Source organism: Athene noctua, chromosome 2, assembly GCF_965140245.1.
Source record: "Athene noctua chromosome 2, bAthNoc1.hap1.1, whole genome shotgun sequence".
NCBI lineage: Eukaryota > Metazoa > Chordata > Aves > Strigiformes > Strigidae > Athene > Athene noctua.
Window position 1 is genome coordinate 118242724 of NC_134038.1, and position 17392 is coordinate 118260115.

General features: G+C 38.0%; 1 protein-coding gene across 14 annotated transcripts in view; it reads left to right on the forward strand.

The window, feature by feature from the left end:
- The window catches only part of PARD3 (par-3 family cell polarity regulator), a 444458-nt gene that overhangs the window by 342889 nt on the left and 84177 nt on the right, over nt 1–17392 (forward strand). For all 14 annotated transcript variants that reach the window (XR_012633185.1, XM_074899993.1, XM_074899998.1 and 11 more), the window contains one exon: nt 451–708. Coding sequence is in view for 13 of the 14 variants with exons in the window: in XM_074899993.1 (XP_074756094.1) it covers nt 451–708 (258 nt within the window). In the remaining variant the exon portion in view is untranslated. The remainder of the gene's footprint in view (nt 1–450; nt 709–17392) is intronic.

Here is a 17392-nt window from a genome sequence, read left to right on the forward strand (position 1 = left end):
ATTCTGAAAGAAATATGGCATTTTTAGTATTGGGCCAAGAAAGTACATTAAAATTTTTCTCTAAATGCAGGTATTAAACCCATTAAATGTTAGGTTTTGATGGAGTACAATACAATATGAATGGTGTCGGGCCATTCTCAGGCAGGTCGAGTAATAGCACAGGCATCCTAAAATGCATGAAACAACAGGTAAATTCTTTTTACTAACAGCTATAACTAGTCATTATAAGAGTGGATAATCAGACTTCTTCCTTAAAGATCAGTGTTGATTGTAGCATTGCTTCAATCTAGGCTTCAATATCCAAGGTAAACCTGAGACTCCATGACAAACTGAAACTGGAAACACTTCAGTGGTTTTCATTAAGATAGGCTACCTAAAGTGTCTGCTAACTGCTGCTTTCAGATGATTGAGGGGAAAAAAATTAGTTTCAGCCTTCTTTTAATTTTTCAGAATTCAAGCAAAAACTCGAGAATTTCGAGAGAGACAAGCTCGTGAACGTGACTATGCAGAGATACAGGATTTTAACCGGACATTTGGCTGTGATGCGGACTCAATGTACGCTGGGATTGCTTCCTATGACTCTTCTTCAAATAGCGGCACGATAACACTGAACACCCGACCACAGAGCCCAAGGGAGGGGCAAACCGTGGAGGCCTTGTATGCCCAAGTGAAGAAACCACGGAATTCAAAGTCTTCACCTGTAGACAGGTAGGCACCGGGCATCAATCAATACACTTTTTCAAAATCCGCCCTTGTAATGCTTTTATTATAGGAGATGACTGTACATCAATTGGAAAGTCAGAACTGCATTTTTATTAACGGCTTTTTAAAAGCCTTTATGTAGAAAAGCATTGGGCTCATACCAATCAAACTGTAACAGAATGGGGCATGAAACTTATTTTCTGCAGAACAACTGCTTTTCTTATAATTCTTCAGATAGTTTGGAATTTTGGAGTTACTGTTTGATATTATTCAAATTAAATTAAAACTTGTAATGTCATCTGGTTTATTATCAGAGCTCTAACTGATATGGTTGTGGAATACATTTCCAACCTATTCACAGCACTTGCAAAATCTCTGGAAAGTTCTTTTTAAAGCAAAAGTGGGTTAAAGCTCACCTGGATTACAGTCCTACTGTAGTCCTGAACTTCAGTCTAACAAGTTGAGCTTTTTGATTATATATAGACCAAGCTTGAGTAAACTACAAGCTTGACTCATGAGTTACTTTCTGTTCTCAGGCTGTAGCTTGTGATTTTGTACTCTTCCTCTGGTTACATTATCTGAACTGTGTCATGCTTGGTTTTATGCTGAAATTGGGCAAAAATCCAGTTTCTGTTGCTGGAGTTTTGAGTTCATTTGAAAACCTGAAGCTAAAACAGGCACGTAAACTAACATAAAGTAGAAATAACCAAAAGCAAAATTCACATCTTTTTTTTGTACTTTTAACAATGAAAATACATCTGTTTTCTTGGCTTACATCTATACTCTTGTAGTTATTAATTTTCTCAGCTTTACAAAACTAACACTAAAATCCCAGTGCAGGAGATATTGTTAACTCATTCAGAGGTTATTAATCTAGCTCTTAGTAAAACCACTTGTTTTGTTTTCTACACCATTCTTTCCAGAAGAAAAATACTGGACGTTCGATTAGATCAACAAAGCCGTGTCTTTGATTGCACTGTTTGAGATCTATATAGCTCTACATGAGGACCAGCATTCATCTGGCATATTATGTTCTAGGTGGTAACAGTCATTTGTATTTGCTGTTAAGGAAAGTAGTTGTTGTGCAGAGTTTAGCTAATTGTCTAAAACTGTTTTTAATCGAGAACTGAGATTGGTGTATTTAACCCTCCACTAGATCTAGTTTTAAAAGGTCCTTTACGTAATATTTGTAAAAATATATCCTCTAACATGACAAATAAGAAAATTTCAGATGCATTGTCAAATGCATACATTTTTACTAAAATTCAGTAGTGCAACTGTCTTTTTATTTTCTCAATTGCACTGCTCTCTTGTACTGCACTGTGTAAAAGGTCTACTTTTCATATTAAATAAACATAATGTATATATTGTGGATATGTACATTATTGCAGTGAAGGACGCAAAATAATTTGAAAAGACAACAGCTTCATCTGTGCCCTTGAAATTTTGTATTCCTTAGCCTTACATTAACTGGTGCTGGTATGCCCGAGTGCCTGACATTTCAGCACTTTTGTGCCTTTGGAAATCAAGATAGCCTGGTTGGATATGGCTGCCACATGGTGACTCTTACGGCTGTTTTTGTTAGACTAAAGGCGGTGTTTCATGCTGGAGTTGAATGGCATCAGTGTCACATCAACAAAAAAAAAAGTTCTTTGATGAAAACCTGGCACGGCTAAATGTAAGACCTGCATGACCTAGCTAACTCTGTGTGATTGCTGATAAAAGAGCTGGGAGAGAGTGAGTAAAAACTGAAGATAACAGAGTACCAGAGGAATTTGATGTTAATCATAAGGGTAGGACTGAAGAGCTGTGTGGTAGTTTTGCACATTTAGGCTGCTCCTGGAGCACGTTGGGCCCCGTCTCTCACAGCTGGGTCATGCTGTGACAAAAAGAAAGACCCAGCGCACACAATGGGCTGGAGCAGAGGGAGAAAATGCAAGTCGGGGACTAGTACTGTGGCAAGAAAAGCCATCCCCAATCCCGTGATGAAAGGGGGACATATTCAGCAAGAAACACCTGGAAAGAAATAGGCAATTCAGATGGAAGAATATTATTTTCTATAAATGTGGTCTGCAGTACCTGTTCAAGGGTCCGAGGCATGAAGGTGTATAGTGTTTGGGGTTTTCTTTTCTCTCTTTTCACACCTTTATTAACAGCTAAACCGTAGAGCTGGTTAATCCCAGCTGGTTCTGGGAGACCTTTTCAGGAATGTTTCAGTGACTTGTGCAATCTCAGGCTCAAATTTAACTCTCCCAGTTTTTGTGTCTATACCTTGGGCCCACCACTGAGACAGCATGTTACCTACTTTGGTCATGGAAGAGATACAGCAGCTGTGAGGGAGCAGCTTTCAGTCTTCCTCGGGTTGTGTGAAGGATGCCTGGGAGCTTGACCCCATGTAATGTTCAGCAGAAGAGCCTGGCCTGTGGCTGAGCTATCTTCCCAAGGCTGCTCTGTGTTTTACAGGCTTTATCTTAGATGTATTAAAAAACTATCATCTAAGCATCATTTTAAGAAATAGTTGTGGCTGTGTGGGCCGGAGGTGCTTGTTAACCATGTTGTTTCTCATCTGTAGGATACCTGAGTCCTCAGCCCATGTGCATTGCAACCTGGTTCTTGCTGTCCCTCTCCAGCAATGAGACCTTCCCCCTTCACTTAACATCTTCCATGCAGCCCCTTTCCACACCAAGCATCCAAGTGCCTCTTCACGAGGCTCTTCTCCAGGGAACAGTCTTCTCTGCAATCTGCTTTATCCTGACAATACTACAAGAAATTTGAGGAGAAACGGTTGGTTGCAGTTCTCCGCCCTTAAAATATGGTTTACATTAGTGTTCACCTTCAGTGAGCATTATTTTCAATGTGTTTTACCCCTTTGCCCTGCCATCCTTTCTTTCCTTTCGATGTTTCAGAGGTTACCTAAATAGAAACAGTCACTTCCAGGCTTTGTGGATGGGAAGGGAAATCACTTGCAGCACATTACCCTTGCGCTGAACTGCCAGGAGCTGGTAGCAGTCAGGCTGTCTCAAATCTTTAGCACATTCATATTAAAAGCAGCATTGTTTATATGGGAAATGTTATTCCTATTACAGTTTGGTGATTAGTGCCAAACAAAATTTGACATTTAATTACGTCCAAAAGATTATTTAAAAGTCTCTTACAAAGAAGCCTATAACAAAATGTCCCATAATGGTTTGCATACCATTGCTGAACTCTTATGACAAATTTTTCCTTAACTTGCAAGAGAATTACTGCGCCTGTGTGTGAGGCCTTGTCAGGGTTTGTTTTTCTTTAATATTCCTTCAACTTCTCTCTTATTTTCATCAACACGTGCCACCAACTGATGTAAGTTAACTCTGTCATGGCATATGAATGATAACAAAGTGGAGGAGAAGTATTTAAGCTGCTCATCAGAATAATAGAGAATTTTATTTTTTGCAAATTTAAGGATATTATGAAGACAACTATTATAGTGCTCCAATGAATGACAGTACTGTCAAGTTGTCAGGCAGAGGTCCCCCCAGTTATTTTATAACCTGACTTGAAACCATTGTTAAAAACAGGCCTGTTTCTTCATTCTCTTTCTTGGATGTATTTTATATTTGCATGTATCCCGAGTACTGCAATGGTAGACAGACAGTAAGAAGAACATGGTTATTCCTTAAATACTTTGTCCATCCATTTCTCTAAATTAGAAAGTGAATTGTATAATGCTAAAGTTCAGCAAAGGAAAAAGAGATGTTAACTTACTCATTGGAGACTTGCACAACTGTATGTATGTAAGTGTCATTGCTTTACCCAACTTACCAACGATGGGTATTAAAAAAACACTTATAAATATTAAATTTTACTCAAAAATATCCTTACAGGATTTGAAGATGGTTTAGAATTGCTTTAATGCAGATTTATGTTGCACTAGAGTTAAATCATTGATGCATATTGGTGGGGTTTGTGGGGGGAGAAGTTTCGTTTGTTGGTTTGGTTTGGTTTCTCAGTGATAGTTATTATCTGTTAAATATGTAGTTGAAGTATGGGATGTTCTTTTTTTTGGACTTTTTACGTAATCCATGCATACAAGTAGCTCCTGTGAATCTTGCAACACTTTAAATTCCAGTTACACTGGTCATAGCAAGTCTCTCCAGTAGCACTGAAAAGTTTTCTGTTCTTGATCCTAAAGAATTAATGCATCTTTCTCTTTCTTAACAGAGGAGGAGTTTATTGCTTGGAAGAAATGATCTCTAGCAATAGATAAATAAATATGTTGGGAATGATTGGGGATCAATTGGGGATTGGTGATGGCTCCATATACATCAGCTGCCCTTGCAATGTTACCTCCATCCTATGAATTGAGAGCTTACAGAGATGGGCTGCTAAGAAGTTTTTCACTTCTTATGTTAGGCATTAACAGAGCAAAATCGAAGCAGAATGTATAATCTATGTTTATTTTACAGTTCAGGAAAGAAGTGTCTTGAGAACAGTGTTCTTGTGGATAAAGCTTTTAGCTTAGCTGAAAAATGTCTCTAGTATGTTTTGCATCACACGGGAGAGAAGCTGCATGACTGATCGATAGTGTTTTTCATGTAGATGACAATGATGCTATACAATGGGTTTTTATAGCGATCACCTGACATCCATAGCTGAGCAGTATGTAGAAAGACAACTCCTAATGGACATTTACTGGCTGTCACTCTGTAATCGTTTCCCACCAAGAGTGCATTGTCCTGAAATATAATTGAAACAAAATAGGCACTGTGCTGCTGTAAATCTAAATAGCTTGAAAATAGTAGACTAGACTCCTCCAGCTTACTGAGGACATTTTAATGGAAACATAAATACCATAATCATATGCTTTTTGCATGAATTTTGCCATTAGAAAGAAAAAATGTTCATTTTAGAAGGGAGACCTTTATGAACTGGTTTCTTTTCGATCAGAAGTGGAATCAAGTTATGTCAAAGGAATATCTGGGAACTGAAAATAACCCCACTTGCATTAACTGTCATCTGTTCAGTGTGAAGAGGCAAGATGCTGTTTTTAAGGTCAGGCCACATACTTTGCTTGCTGCTTTTCCAAAAAGAATAGGAGAACATTTTATTAAGATGTTAACTTCTGTTCACTCAGTAGTATCTTTGTGCTTAAATTGGCATGAGAGCAATGAATCCCGGAAGCTGGAAAGAAACACTCTAAAATAATATAATATAGGAATACGTAGAAATAGAAATAAACATACCCTGTCCTTCTAGTTTGCAATAGCAGAATGGGTCATAAAAACTATGAAATACTTTATTGCCATGCCTGGATAAATATTTGTTAAAAAAACAAGGTGCTTGTTCAGCTATATTAAACTTCTTTATTAGTAGTGTCAGTCACAGGAATGTTCTTAAGTTTGTGGGATCATTTATGCATAGGGATCTGAGCTTACTGCCAAGCCCACCAGAGATGGAGATAGAAGTTATTACTCAGGGTGATGCATCCTGTAAATGCTAGGGTATTTCTTGTTTCTTAAATGAAGAGATTTTTTTGACGGTTCTGGAAGTTGACTTGAAGAGTGCTTTCATGAAGGGAAAGGCCACGGCACTGTAAACCATCTAACCAATGACATTTAAAATCTGCTGAGCTGTGCAGAAGGCTAAACAACCTAGACTGAATAAGATTATGAGTAAGCTTTTTCGTCCTACCTCTGTTTACTTCTCTTCACTGATGTGGAAGCATTTTCCTGTGCCTGGATCCCTGTTCTTTGTTGTTTATCACCTTCTGCCATCAGAGCCCTACAGATGATGTGTCACCAGGGGAAGGTACCATTTGTGTGGGTAAATAGGCTGTAAATACTCCAATAGGTTGCAAGCATTTCAGAGCAGGGATCCCTTTCTTTTCCAAGCTCCCTAAATAATCAGTAATGTTTCAGAAATTTATAGTAATAGTTTTAAATCCTTATCTTCCAGTTAGTGTCACCCTTTTGTGGCATAAGGAAGCTTCATTCCTGTGAGAATTTGGCTTCTGCAAAGACTTTCCTGGCCTAAAAAATGTCACATATGTCATTATGGGATAATCAAACAGTCTTTCCAAGACAACTCACTGGAGAGCAGTGGGTTAATGAATTATTTGAAGTTCTCTAACATGTAAAACTGTAAATAATACTTGGAAGTCATTGTGGTATTTTTTCTCCTCTGTCTGTGATAACCCAGAGAAGGATTAGTTAGAGCCTCTGTGAGACTCTTCATGGGGTTTAATTTCACTTGAGCGCTAACACATTGGGGTTTTTTGTTCCTCTATCCTTCATCCTATAAGCCAGTAATCCTTGCCCCCAGGACTGCCTAAAAATTAGCTTGGTCTCTCATAGACCCATATATTTAGAACCCAATAGACACTATTAGCAGTGGCATTTTATTATCTTAGGTTGGTTGTTTTCTTTTGTTCTTCCATCTTGATAGAATATAAGACAAGTTTTAATATAAATTCATGAGGATTTATGTAGGCTCCCTATTGTGAAAGTATGCAATTGCACTCCCCTGTTTGGGTTACCACTTTGGTGGAATAAATGGCAGACTTACAGTGAACTCTATTCAGGTCTCCCATTTTAATTACTTGAAAGTCCTGATTTCTTTCTGAATAGATACCAAGCACTGATACTGTTGTGAGAACCACGTCTTTTTCCATTTACCACCGCCTCAGCCTCACTTAAACCCTGGTGGTTTTGCTTCCTCTCTCCTCCAGTCGGCATGCTGTGTAATCTGAAGTGTGACAGCTATTTGTTTGTTTTTACAAAAGCAGCTCAAGTTAGTACCTCTACAAATGGTTGCAGTGGGAAAATGCACAGAGAGATAAGAGAGAGATGAACTTCCCCCTCTGGGTTACAAAAGGAGGGGGTGAAGTGGGGCCCATCGAATATGCCCTTAGTGCCCCTTTTCTGAAAGACTGCTAACGAGCTCCCTTTGCTGGAAATTAGGAGTATCTGTTTAGGTTTGTGATTTTCAGTTCTTTTAAGTGTAGCTACTGGTTATGATGAGAGACTATATTTGTAAAGGATAGGTCAAAATTTGTCACTTTTCATCCATTTAAGGGTATAACATATATTAGGATTTTAAATACATTGTAACTGAATTATGTATATTTCATTGGCATATTAGTGCAAATTGCACACAGATATATATCAGTTGGGCATTTTGATGCTTGGAGAAACAAAAAGGACAATCTTTTTTCAGATAGTAGAAGGTGGCATTTAATTTAAAAATATATATATATATCCTAATATGAAACAAAACGTGACGTAATAACTAGAAAAGTCAATGTCTCAGGCATCAAATGGCTATTGTATGGCTTGAGATTGCAGTCCAAAAAATCAGCTCTGTGTGTAACATGCACATCTTTATTTCCCACTAATGCCATCAATACAATTGGAAGTTCTTCATCCTGAAAAAATTATGTGGAATATTTAAGTACACAAAGCTAAAAAGGAAAAGGCTCTCTCATTCATTAAATTAAGAGCTTTGATCCTACCAGTGTAAACTGTTAAAATCTGTTCTTTGCTAGTCCTGCTAACCAAAATTTGGATTGTGAACCAATGTTATACAACACTTGAACGCCATAATTTAATCAGTTTAATTTGTTGTTGCTATTGAATGTGGCCCTTTCTAAATAGAATACAAATTTATGATTCTTCTAGCTTTTATGTCCCTCCAGTCAACCCATCTGTTCCTCTTTGGTGAAGGATTCAGACTTCTCCTCTCCAAGCACTTAAAGAGCTGATGTTTTGCATTTTAGAGTTGGCAGATTATAGGAGAGGGGTGCACAGGCAGAGCTTGGAGGAATTGCTTTGTGTTGACTGAATCCTGTCTCTCCGCTTGCTAAAACTGAATATACAATTTGAAATTAGATCTTTAAATTAATGTAGGCTAATGGATGGAAAATAAAATAAAATATTTTTTAATGTTTTTCTAATGTTGGAGGGGTTTTTGTTCCGTTTTTTTTTTTTTTTGTTTTTTTTTTTTTTTTACGGATGGTATTTCTTTCACAGGTGAAACAAACTGTATTTAACTACATTGTTTATCCTCATGGCCAGTGCTGTTTGTTTATGTGACTTAAAAAGCATCCTGCTTACAGTCGAAGTAGTTTGTCACTGACAGAAATGGTGGTGTCTAATTGTGGGGAGGAATCCTCTGCAGTAAGTTTTAGGAAGGAAAATAACATCACTACATATACGTTGGGAGGGGTGTGTTTAATTCCTTTTAACGTCTTGTAAACTCATTGAATGACTGCTTATGAAACAGAGCACATTGGCAACCCTGGAAACTGAGAAAATGTGAAAGATCTCATTTCAGTTTGTTCTTCACTGAAAAGTTGAAAACCAATGCTTTTCCACTCATCACTCAGAAAACTGTGTATTAGTGCAGCCTTATACTTCATAGCATATTGTTAAAGAATTGGTTTATAAAGTATTTGAAATCTTGTAACTTGAGGGTCAAACACTATGATATGAGACATTAAAAGTTTCTTGCATGACCTATTTTATATGATTATGTCTTTCTGAAAAATGTTGTTCTAATGTCAGACTTATTTACTTGCCTCAAATTTTTTTTCATTCCTTAAAATACTAGTGACATTTAAATAGCTTTTCAATCTGATGCATTCATAAAAGTCTTTCTTACATGATGGATATATGAAATGTTATTACAGTAAATAGATCACATACTTGTAATGGATAGGTAATTTCATCTGCCTGAAGTGTAGATGGTCATATAATGTATAAGACTTAAATTTATGAAAGAAAAAGCAAAGAAGCATATTTTGCTTCATTTTGATTTTTGTGTATAGTTTTGTAACAATAATGCATGGCACACTTGAGTTGCATCTCCTTCTGTAATGATATGTCTTCTGTGTGCAACAATTCAGGCTCAATTACAGCCTTCCTCCTTCCTAGGTTTCCCTTTAAAAGGAAGCACAGTACAAACTGGGATGAAAAGAGAATGCAGAATTTCTACTACGAACATTTTTAAAAACAATTAGAATCTTATGACTTCAAGAGATATGAAAACTAATGTGCCTCAGACTTCTCATTTCCACTTATCTTTGGGAAGGAAATTTATTTGCAGAAGACCGCAGTATCAGCAGTAACAGGCCTCCTAGGTAGTAGGAGTAATTGTCCTAAAAGCGCTCTGACCTGGCAAACAAGAGACAGAAAATAGTAGCATTGGTCTTTATTTCCTGAGACATAGTTTATGGCTCATTAATAGTTGTAGCATATATTACTGGGTATTATATGCTGCAGGGGAAACAAGCAGAAGCTGCCTGGCATTACTTTGTAATTGTGTTAGTAGATGCAGTGTAAATAGAAAGAGAAAAAGGAGAAAGAAAGAGAAGGTTTAGCTATGTGTTATTTTGTACATCATCTTAAACTGTCCTGTCTGCTTGCTTAAGATAAACTCTACGCATATTTGCTAAAATGTTGTCAAATTAACCTACCCATTTCTAAGGATTGCTAAATGCCCATCAAGGAAAGGAGGGATGCATTGAAGCTATTTTAATTAGCAAAGTGTGATTTAGAGGTTGCTAAAATCAAAAAGAGCTTATTCATTTTTCATCAATAATCATTTTCCTTAATATTTCATCAAAACCTGCTGATTCGGAGACCACCTTCTGGGCTTTGATTCATTATGACTGCAGACATAATTTAATTTTTCCCCCTTTCCTCATTCTGTGAAATGCTCTTTCATCTTTGAGACATTGTTAAGATGTTTCTAACATTCACAGATTGCTAATTGATCCAACTTTTTTAAAACTGTACTTAAAACAGAGGCTTCTTTTCTGTGGAAGCAATTTTCCATGCATTTGCTTTTACTACTGGTTTTTTTCAGTCTCTGATAAAGTATAAATTTTCAAATAGACATTAAAACTTGAGGATTTTATATATGGCAAGTGAGGCAAAAATACTGGAGATGTTAGAGGGAAATTAAGAGAGTTGGTACAGTCAGTAAGACTGCACAGACACTAATTTAGGCCTTTATAGTTCTATCTAAAACTAACTTGGAATTAAAACAGTGCTGTAAGTAATGTTTTTGTATCTAAATCTTTGGGGGATCATGAAGAAAAGCAATTATGGGAATTTATGCAAAGGCATTTTGTGAAAGAATGTACAATTAAAAGAAATTGCTCCTTTCACTTTAGTAGGGCTGTTCATATAAGTTTTGTCTACATTATCATACTCTGGTAATTTCTAGTCCCAAAATGCATTTGTGTTCCTATTTTAAGGTGAGATTCATAACCTGTTTCTTCTTGAAAGTCTCCCTGTAGAGTAGTATCCAGGAAGCTTTCCATTCAGGTACCATGTTAAAACAACCAATGACTGGTTACTCAGCATCAGCAGAACGTAGTGGGTTGAAGCAGTCCAAGTGCTGTGGACTGTATTCTGATTTTTTTTCAGTGGGTGGCTGGAAAACAGTCACAATCTCATTTTCCTTTGCTCATTTCTCACTCATGAGAAGTGTGTCACACTTGGTAAATGAAGTTGACGTCTGTTCTGTGCACGCACTGTGATTTAGGGCATGGCCACATTTTTCTTTTCTTGTAGACATTTTCCTCAGTCCAGTCTAATTAGAATTTCAGAAAATGTCCACTATGTCTTGCTTGGATGGTCAGAGCTAAGTTGTTGTTTGTCCTCTTAAGCCACATTGAACAGTTCATGCAGACTGAATTTCATCAGCTTTCATTAGCTGCACTATTCTGATGTAGCTAAAATCGCTGTAGCTGAAGATGTCAGAATTCAACAGGACAATAGGTAAAACCAAGACAGCATTCAGTGTCAGGAATAATACTACTTTACTGGAGCTCATGCTTGTGTTTTTTAACACTACTTCTCAGACTCAGAGGCCTCCATCATTTATGTAGCATGTCATACGTGAGCGTGTGTCTACATTCAGTAGATCACACACACGTGCAAAATGAAATGCAGATGCATTATTGTATTTAGCTGTGGCAGAATTTTTATGTCTGCCTGTTTTTTTCTGTCTATATGTATTAGTACAAAAAACTTCTCTAAAAATTCCTTCACCCCAGAGGAAGTGACCTCCAGAGCTCATCCAGTCCAACCCCCTGCTCAGAGCAGTTTTGATCAGGTCGGGTTGCTCAGGGCTGCAGTTGTATCCTGAATATCTCTGAGGATGGATACTCCATCCAGCTCCTTGGATGCCTGTTCCAGTATTTGACAAGCTGCCTGCTATCTAAAAAAAAAAAAAAAAGAAAAGAAAAAGCTTCCTATGTCAGAATTTTCCATGCTCCAGTTTGTGTCCATTTTCTCTCATCCTATTGCTATGCAACTCTGAGAATGTGTGTAAGAAAAAAGTTAAAATAATTAATCACTGTTTAAGATTTACAGTATGAAAAAGAAGATTCAAAGTTTTCAGGCATCAAAAGAAATTTTTAAAATAAGGATTACCTTACGAAATAATACTTCATTGAACTTTTCCTAGATCGATTGCCCAAGTTGGCTTTTTTCCTAAATCACCTATTGTATTTCTGTATTTCAGAGTTACACTGAGGTACATGGCTTGTTTCTCACAAATTATTTTGAATATCTATGATGTCTTTTTCTCCACTACACTATTCAAAACTTGAAGAAGAAGTTTGAGGACAAAGTATAACTCTTCATTCCTCCTGAAATATAGGAAGCTGCCTTTTCTCCTTCATTTCACAGGGTTTGTATTGTGTGTACAAGATTCAGCTCCATCAAAAATGATGCATCTGAAAGTACCTTTAAAAAAGTTACTCTGAGTTCTGTGTGCTGTTAGATTGCATATGGTCCTTATGCATACTTAGTTCTTGCTTTTCAGTCGGTCTCATTCTGCCAGTGGAGAACTGTGTTGCTCTCCTACACGGGCAGGATTGCTGCCATGTGGGAGCTGCTGCTCTGACAACCACTCTTCTAAAGGATTTTTAGTATTTCTCTTATCGCTGAGGTTCTGCAGCTCATCTGCACAATTTCCAGGACAAAAAGAGATCATAACTCCTGAGAAATTGTACTGTGTTGTCAGGGAATTGTGAAACAAAGGCTTCCAAGCATTTTTGAAATCCCTGCTCACCTGTGTTCATTCATGAGCTAAAATCCGAGGATGGGGAGTGCTGTGGCGTTGCAGGAATGCCACGGGATTCACGGGTGCCTCCTGCGGAGCTGAAGGGCTGCACTGGAGGAGAGGGAGGAGGAAATGAAGCGACTCTCCTGTGGAGATCAGGAGTGCTGCAGGACAGTGATCAGGAAGAGAAAGCTACCTGCTGAACTTGCTGTGGCAAAGGGAAGCCAGCTGTCCTCTCACCCTCAAAAAAAAAGGGGGGGGAAAAAAAAAATCAACCGCCTTCCTTGTAAGCACAGATGATGCATAGGATGGTTTATACAGGGTTGTCTTCCATCTAGATAGTATATTTGCAAGGACCCTAAAGAATTTCATAACCTTTAATGGGGACTTGCAGTCAGTGTAACGACCATTTCACTCCAGGGCTGATCTCCTCACCACTCCCGTCACTGACAAGCAACCACCTGTGCAGTGAAACACTGCTGCTGTTTAATTGCATATAAATCAGGGCCGGGGAGTGAAGACAAGCCAGGAGAGTCTGGTAGGAGAATTGAAGTGAAAAAGGTAATTACCTGAGCTGGAACATGGCCAGGGCACCAAGGTTAACACCTGTATGCTTGTGAGAAGTGCCTGGTGATATTCTTCCAGAAACCATTTTCTACTGAGTTATAGAAGAGACCTTGTTAGTCACTTGGTCTGACTCCCTCCATACACGGAATTGATTCCTGCTGTGTTTATTCCATCACTCGTGTATGGCACATTCAGTCACTTTGAAATGGGGTTTGTCCACCAGCTTTATGTGGAGAGATAGCTTACTCTTTTTCTTTTATAGCCCTTGTTCGAGAAGACAGTTGCCTGGTATTTAACCTAATTTTTTATTTTATCCTCTCCATGTTCTCTTGAACGTACTAGGGTCTAGGGCAGAAAGACATAAAGTGTCTGAAATTCCTGGTAACTGAGGATGTCCCTTAAGATCCTAAGGAAACAGGAAAAAAATACTTTGATGTGTGTTCCTCAGTCACAAAATGGTAAATTAGTTGCTGCTGAGACCTCTATTGTGTTTAGACTGCTGCAAAGACAAAATCTAGCTCAAATATCACCACATCACACCACAGAAGAGACAGACCCTTACCATCTTCCTTCTCTGGAAGCAAATGAAACACTTATCCTTTTGTGAGCTTAGTTTAATCATATTTTTCACATTTCACCCTCTTAGTTCATTACTCCATCTTCAGTCAATTTCTGTTTGCTGTGGACAGCACGGGAATACAATTGTACAATTGAAGCAGCTCAACAGTCATGTCCTCCAGCTTTCTGCCTGAGCTACTCAAACGTACTCTTCACTGAGGAGATAGGGAGAGCAGGGTTGCATGCTCCCTCCAGTCATACAAGAACTCTGAAAAGTATTTTTCAATTTATTTATCAGTAAGATATTTATTGCATCTTAGAATCCTCCATACTGTCATCTGAAGATGGCTAGCTCCTGAATACCTCTCTCTTTAGTAGAAGGAGAAATAAATTTTGGGTTGCTCTTGACCTTGTTTTTGACATGTGTTTTTCATTTGTAAGAAGCCTACAGCATTTCACAAGGTTGTGCACAGTTTGTCCTAATTTCATATTATGCCTGTCAGTGTTACTTGAGCAGCTCTTCAGAGGAGGTATGCAGGACATTGTGACATTGCTCATGTGAGACTGAATGTGGACATCTAGAAGGAAAACTTTCCTACAGGATGAGCTAAGTCTCAGTAGCTGTGGCTGCAATATTTGTATTCCTTACAGATGGGCACTGAAAAGGACTTCTGCACATTCAGCAGTTGGTTAGACAATCTCTACATATTTAAGCTAGGCAGTTTAAGATCTGATTTTTATTTTTTGTTGGTATTACTTTTTATGGTTGATAGTGTAGCAATCGTTAATATTTCACTGACATTTATTATAAAAGAGAATTATATTGTAATATTAGAGGGATATGTTGAAACTTGCATGTGATTTTAAAATTAAGTGTACCCAGACTAACAAATTGTGCTAGTGTACAGGAAATAAAAGAAGCTAACAGAAGTTTAAAATCATGTGAGCATAGAAAGGCAATTTTGTACAGTAAATGAGATATTAGGAAAGATGACATAAGAGGAGTGGTTGGTGAGAGGAACATGTCAAAATAGGAGGAAATGAAAGTTAGAAGCATCAGGCTGAGGACTAAAGACTGCGAATGAGGTTGTGTGTCCAAGGCAAAAAGAGCTCCCAGACTGGGACTTGGAGACGACAAAGGGTGGGGATCAAGATCGTTACAGGGGAAAAGAAAGGTAATTACATTTCATCAGTCCTTAATCTATGTCACTAAGCTTGGCTATGATATAATTCACTCACAATTCACCGGTATACAACCAATTAAATTCAGCTGTAATGCTTTTTCCCCCCCATATGAGCTTTACTCCAGGATTCACCTGAGATTACGCAAAGACATTTGGGCTCACTCATTCCCTCCCTGCAACTTCAGCAGTGCTGCAGATACAGAAACAAAGCCTTGACTGCTACATCCAGCTGCTCTTCCTTTTAGTATCACATCAGAACAATTTAAAGAGGCATGAAACAGCAGGAGCCGCAATGTAGGTGTTTAGGTTCTTGCTGCTTGGTCACATTACTGTCTTGCTGTATCTGCAAGGGTGTTGCAAACTTGATTAAAAAAATTAATGATGAGAAACAAAGGGATAAGCAAAGAGAACAAAAGAAAAAAGTGAAGAGAGCGTGGAAGAAGTTTATTGCATGCAAGTCATCCAATTATCCCTCAGAGCCCAAATCCCTTGTCTAATTGCCTTAGTTGATCCTTCAGGACTGAATGGATTAAATGAAATAGCAGGGCTGGTGGAAAGCAGCCTATGGGAGGCATTTTGTGAACAGGCTTGCATGAACAGCAGAATAGAGTTTCTGTTTGTTTCTATTTGTCTGGGCCTTCTGTTATCAAAAGAGTAGCAAAGAATGAAAAATATGAGGGCTTTTGATTAGAAAATAGTCCCTTCAGCACAGCGTTGAGGCACTGGGGGGTGCTGGAAAACCTATCCTGATGGTTTTTATGCTGTGCTAGTCTGTATGGTATATCTCTCTCTGGGATCATAAACTCTCACTTTACACTATATTAAGTTCATTTGAAAAACTGAGGAAAAAGAAAAACTTCTTTAAAATATCTCACTGCAAAATCACTAGACGCTGGAGAATGTCAGGATTGAGCTGGCGTTGAAATGCAAGCAAGCTGCAGCCCACATTATTGTCTCACAGCAATTGTGTGTGCCAAGCGCACAACCAAGACGACTGTCAAGCTTAATGTATTCAACAAAAGTCCTTTAAGGTACATTCCTCTACGTACACACCAGATAAGAAAGAGTCCATCTAATAGTCTAGTATCTCATCGTGTCATGCAAAATATCTCCTGCAATTATCCCCTTCTAGACAACATCAACTCCTGCCCCCAGCACTAATGGTGGAAAATATTGGTAAGGGAAAGAAAACAAAAATCCCCTGTAAAAGAGTGGAAAGCAGAGGAAATTAATCTTCTTCCACTCTTGTTTCCCGTTGGCCAAAACCTTCAGTTTTGCCCAGTACACTGCCCTGTGAAAGAGGACTTTCAGAATATAAACAAATCCTTAAGCAGTGATGCTATCTTACATTTATTTATATGATGCCATAGAGTGTGGTGCAGCACTTTATAGAGTTTATAATAAGATCAGGTCGTCTCCCATAAAAATCTTGCAGTTGTTATGTGAAAAGTTAAGATGTAAGACAGCATTAGAAGGAAAAGAGGCTACAGAAATGTTAGGTGGTTCATTTGAACGTCCTCAGGTGGCATCCAGCTAAGAAATTAATTTCCTGAGAGAAACCTGCAGCAGAATGAAAACATTATCTGAACTGGAAAGAGCTTAGCAGGGAGGACAGAAAAAGAAATGCTTTCTAAGCAAATCTAAACCTGACTTATATCTGCTTAGGCCTTCTCTAGTTATACCTCAAATTTTAGTTAAGAATAATAGTTTTTAAAATTCCTACTCAGTTATTTCATCAAAACCTTTTCCCAAACCTGCTCTGTGGTGAACACTGAAATGATTCATGCAGTCATACCGTTCTGACTGAATAATTAATACATTTTGACAGGCTGAATGTACAATGGATTACATTTGCTTCTCAATATATATGTGATAATTAACGTAACTAGGTCTTACGTATTCTCATCAAGGGGAGAAAATGCCCCAAAGAGAGTATTATTTGATGATTCGATGAACTGAACTTTGATACTGCACTTAGACTGTTGATAGCATTAAGATAGTCATGATAGTTTATGGATCTAGCTGTCAAATTAGAAAATTTCACTGAGTTAGAGAGAAAACTTGGTGAAATGTAGGAAATGTAAAGAAAAGCCATTGACGTGTAGATCCAAAATTCCTCTTCTAAATTCTCATCTTAGCTTCTGGAGGATGAATGGATGTCTCTGAAATACTCTGATTTAATGTGGTTCCATTGGACCTAAATCTGTCAGGATGTGTCCTAGCCAAAGCCACAGAGGTTCCACATAAAATAATTCAGAGCTTTAAAAAGGAGCTTATTCGTGCCTAAATTAGAAAGCCAAGCTATCTATGTAGTCAAAGGAGAAAAC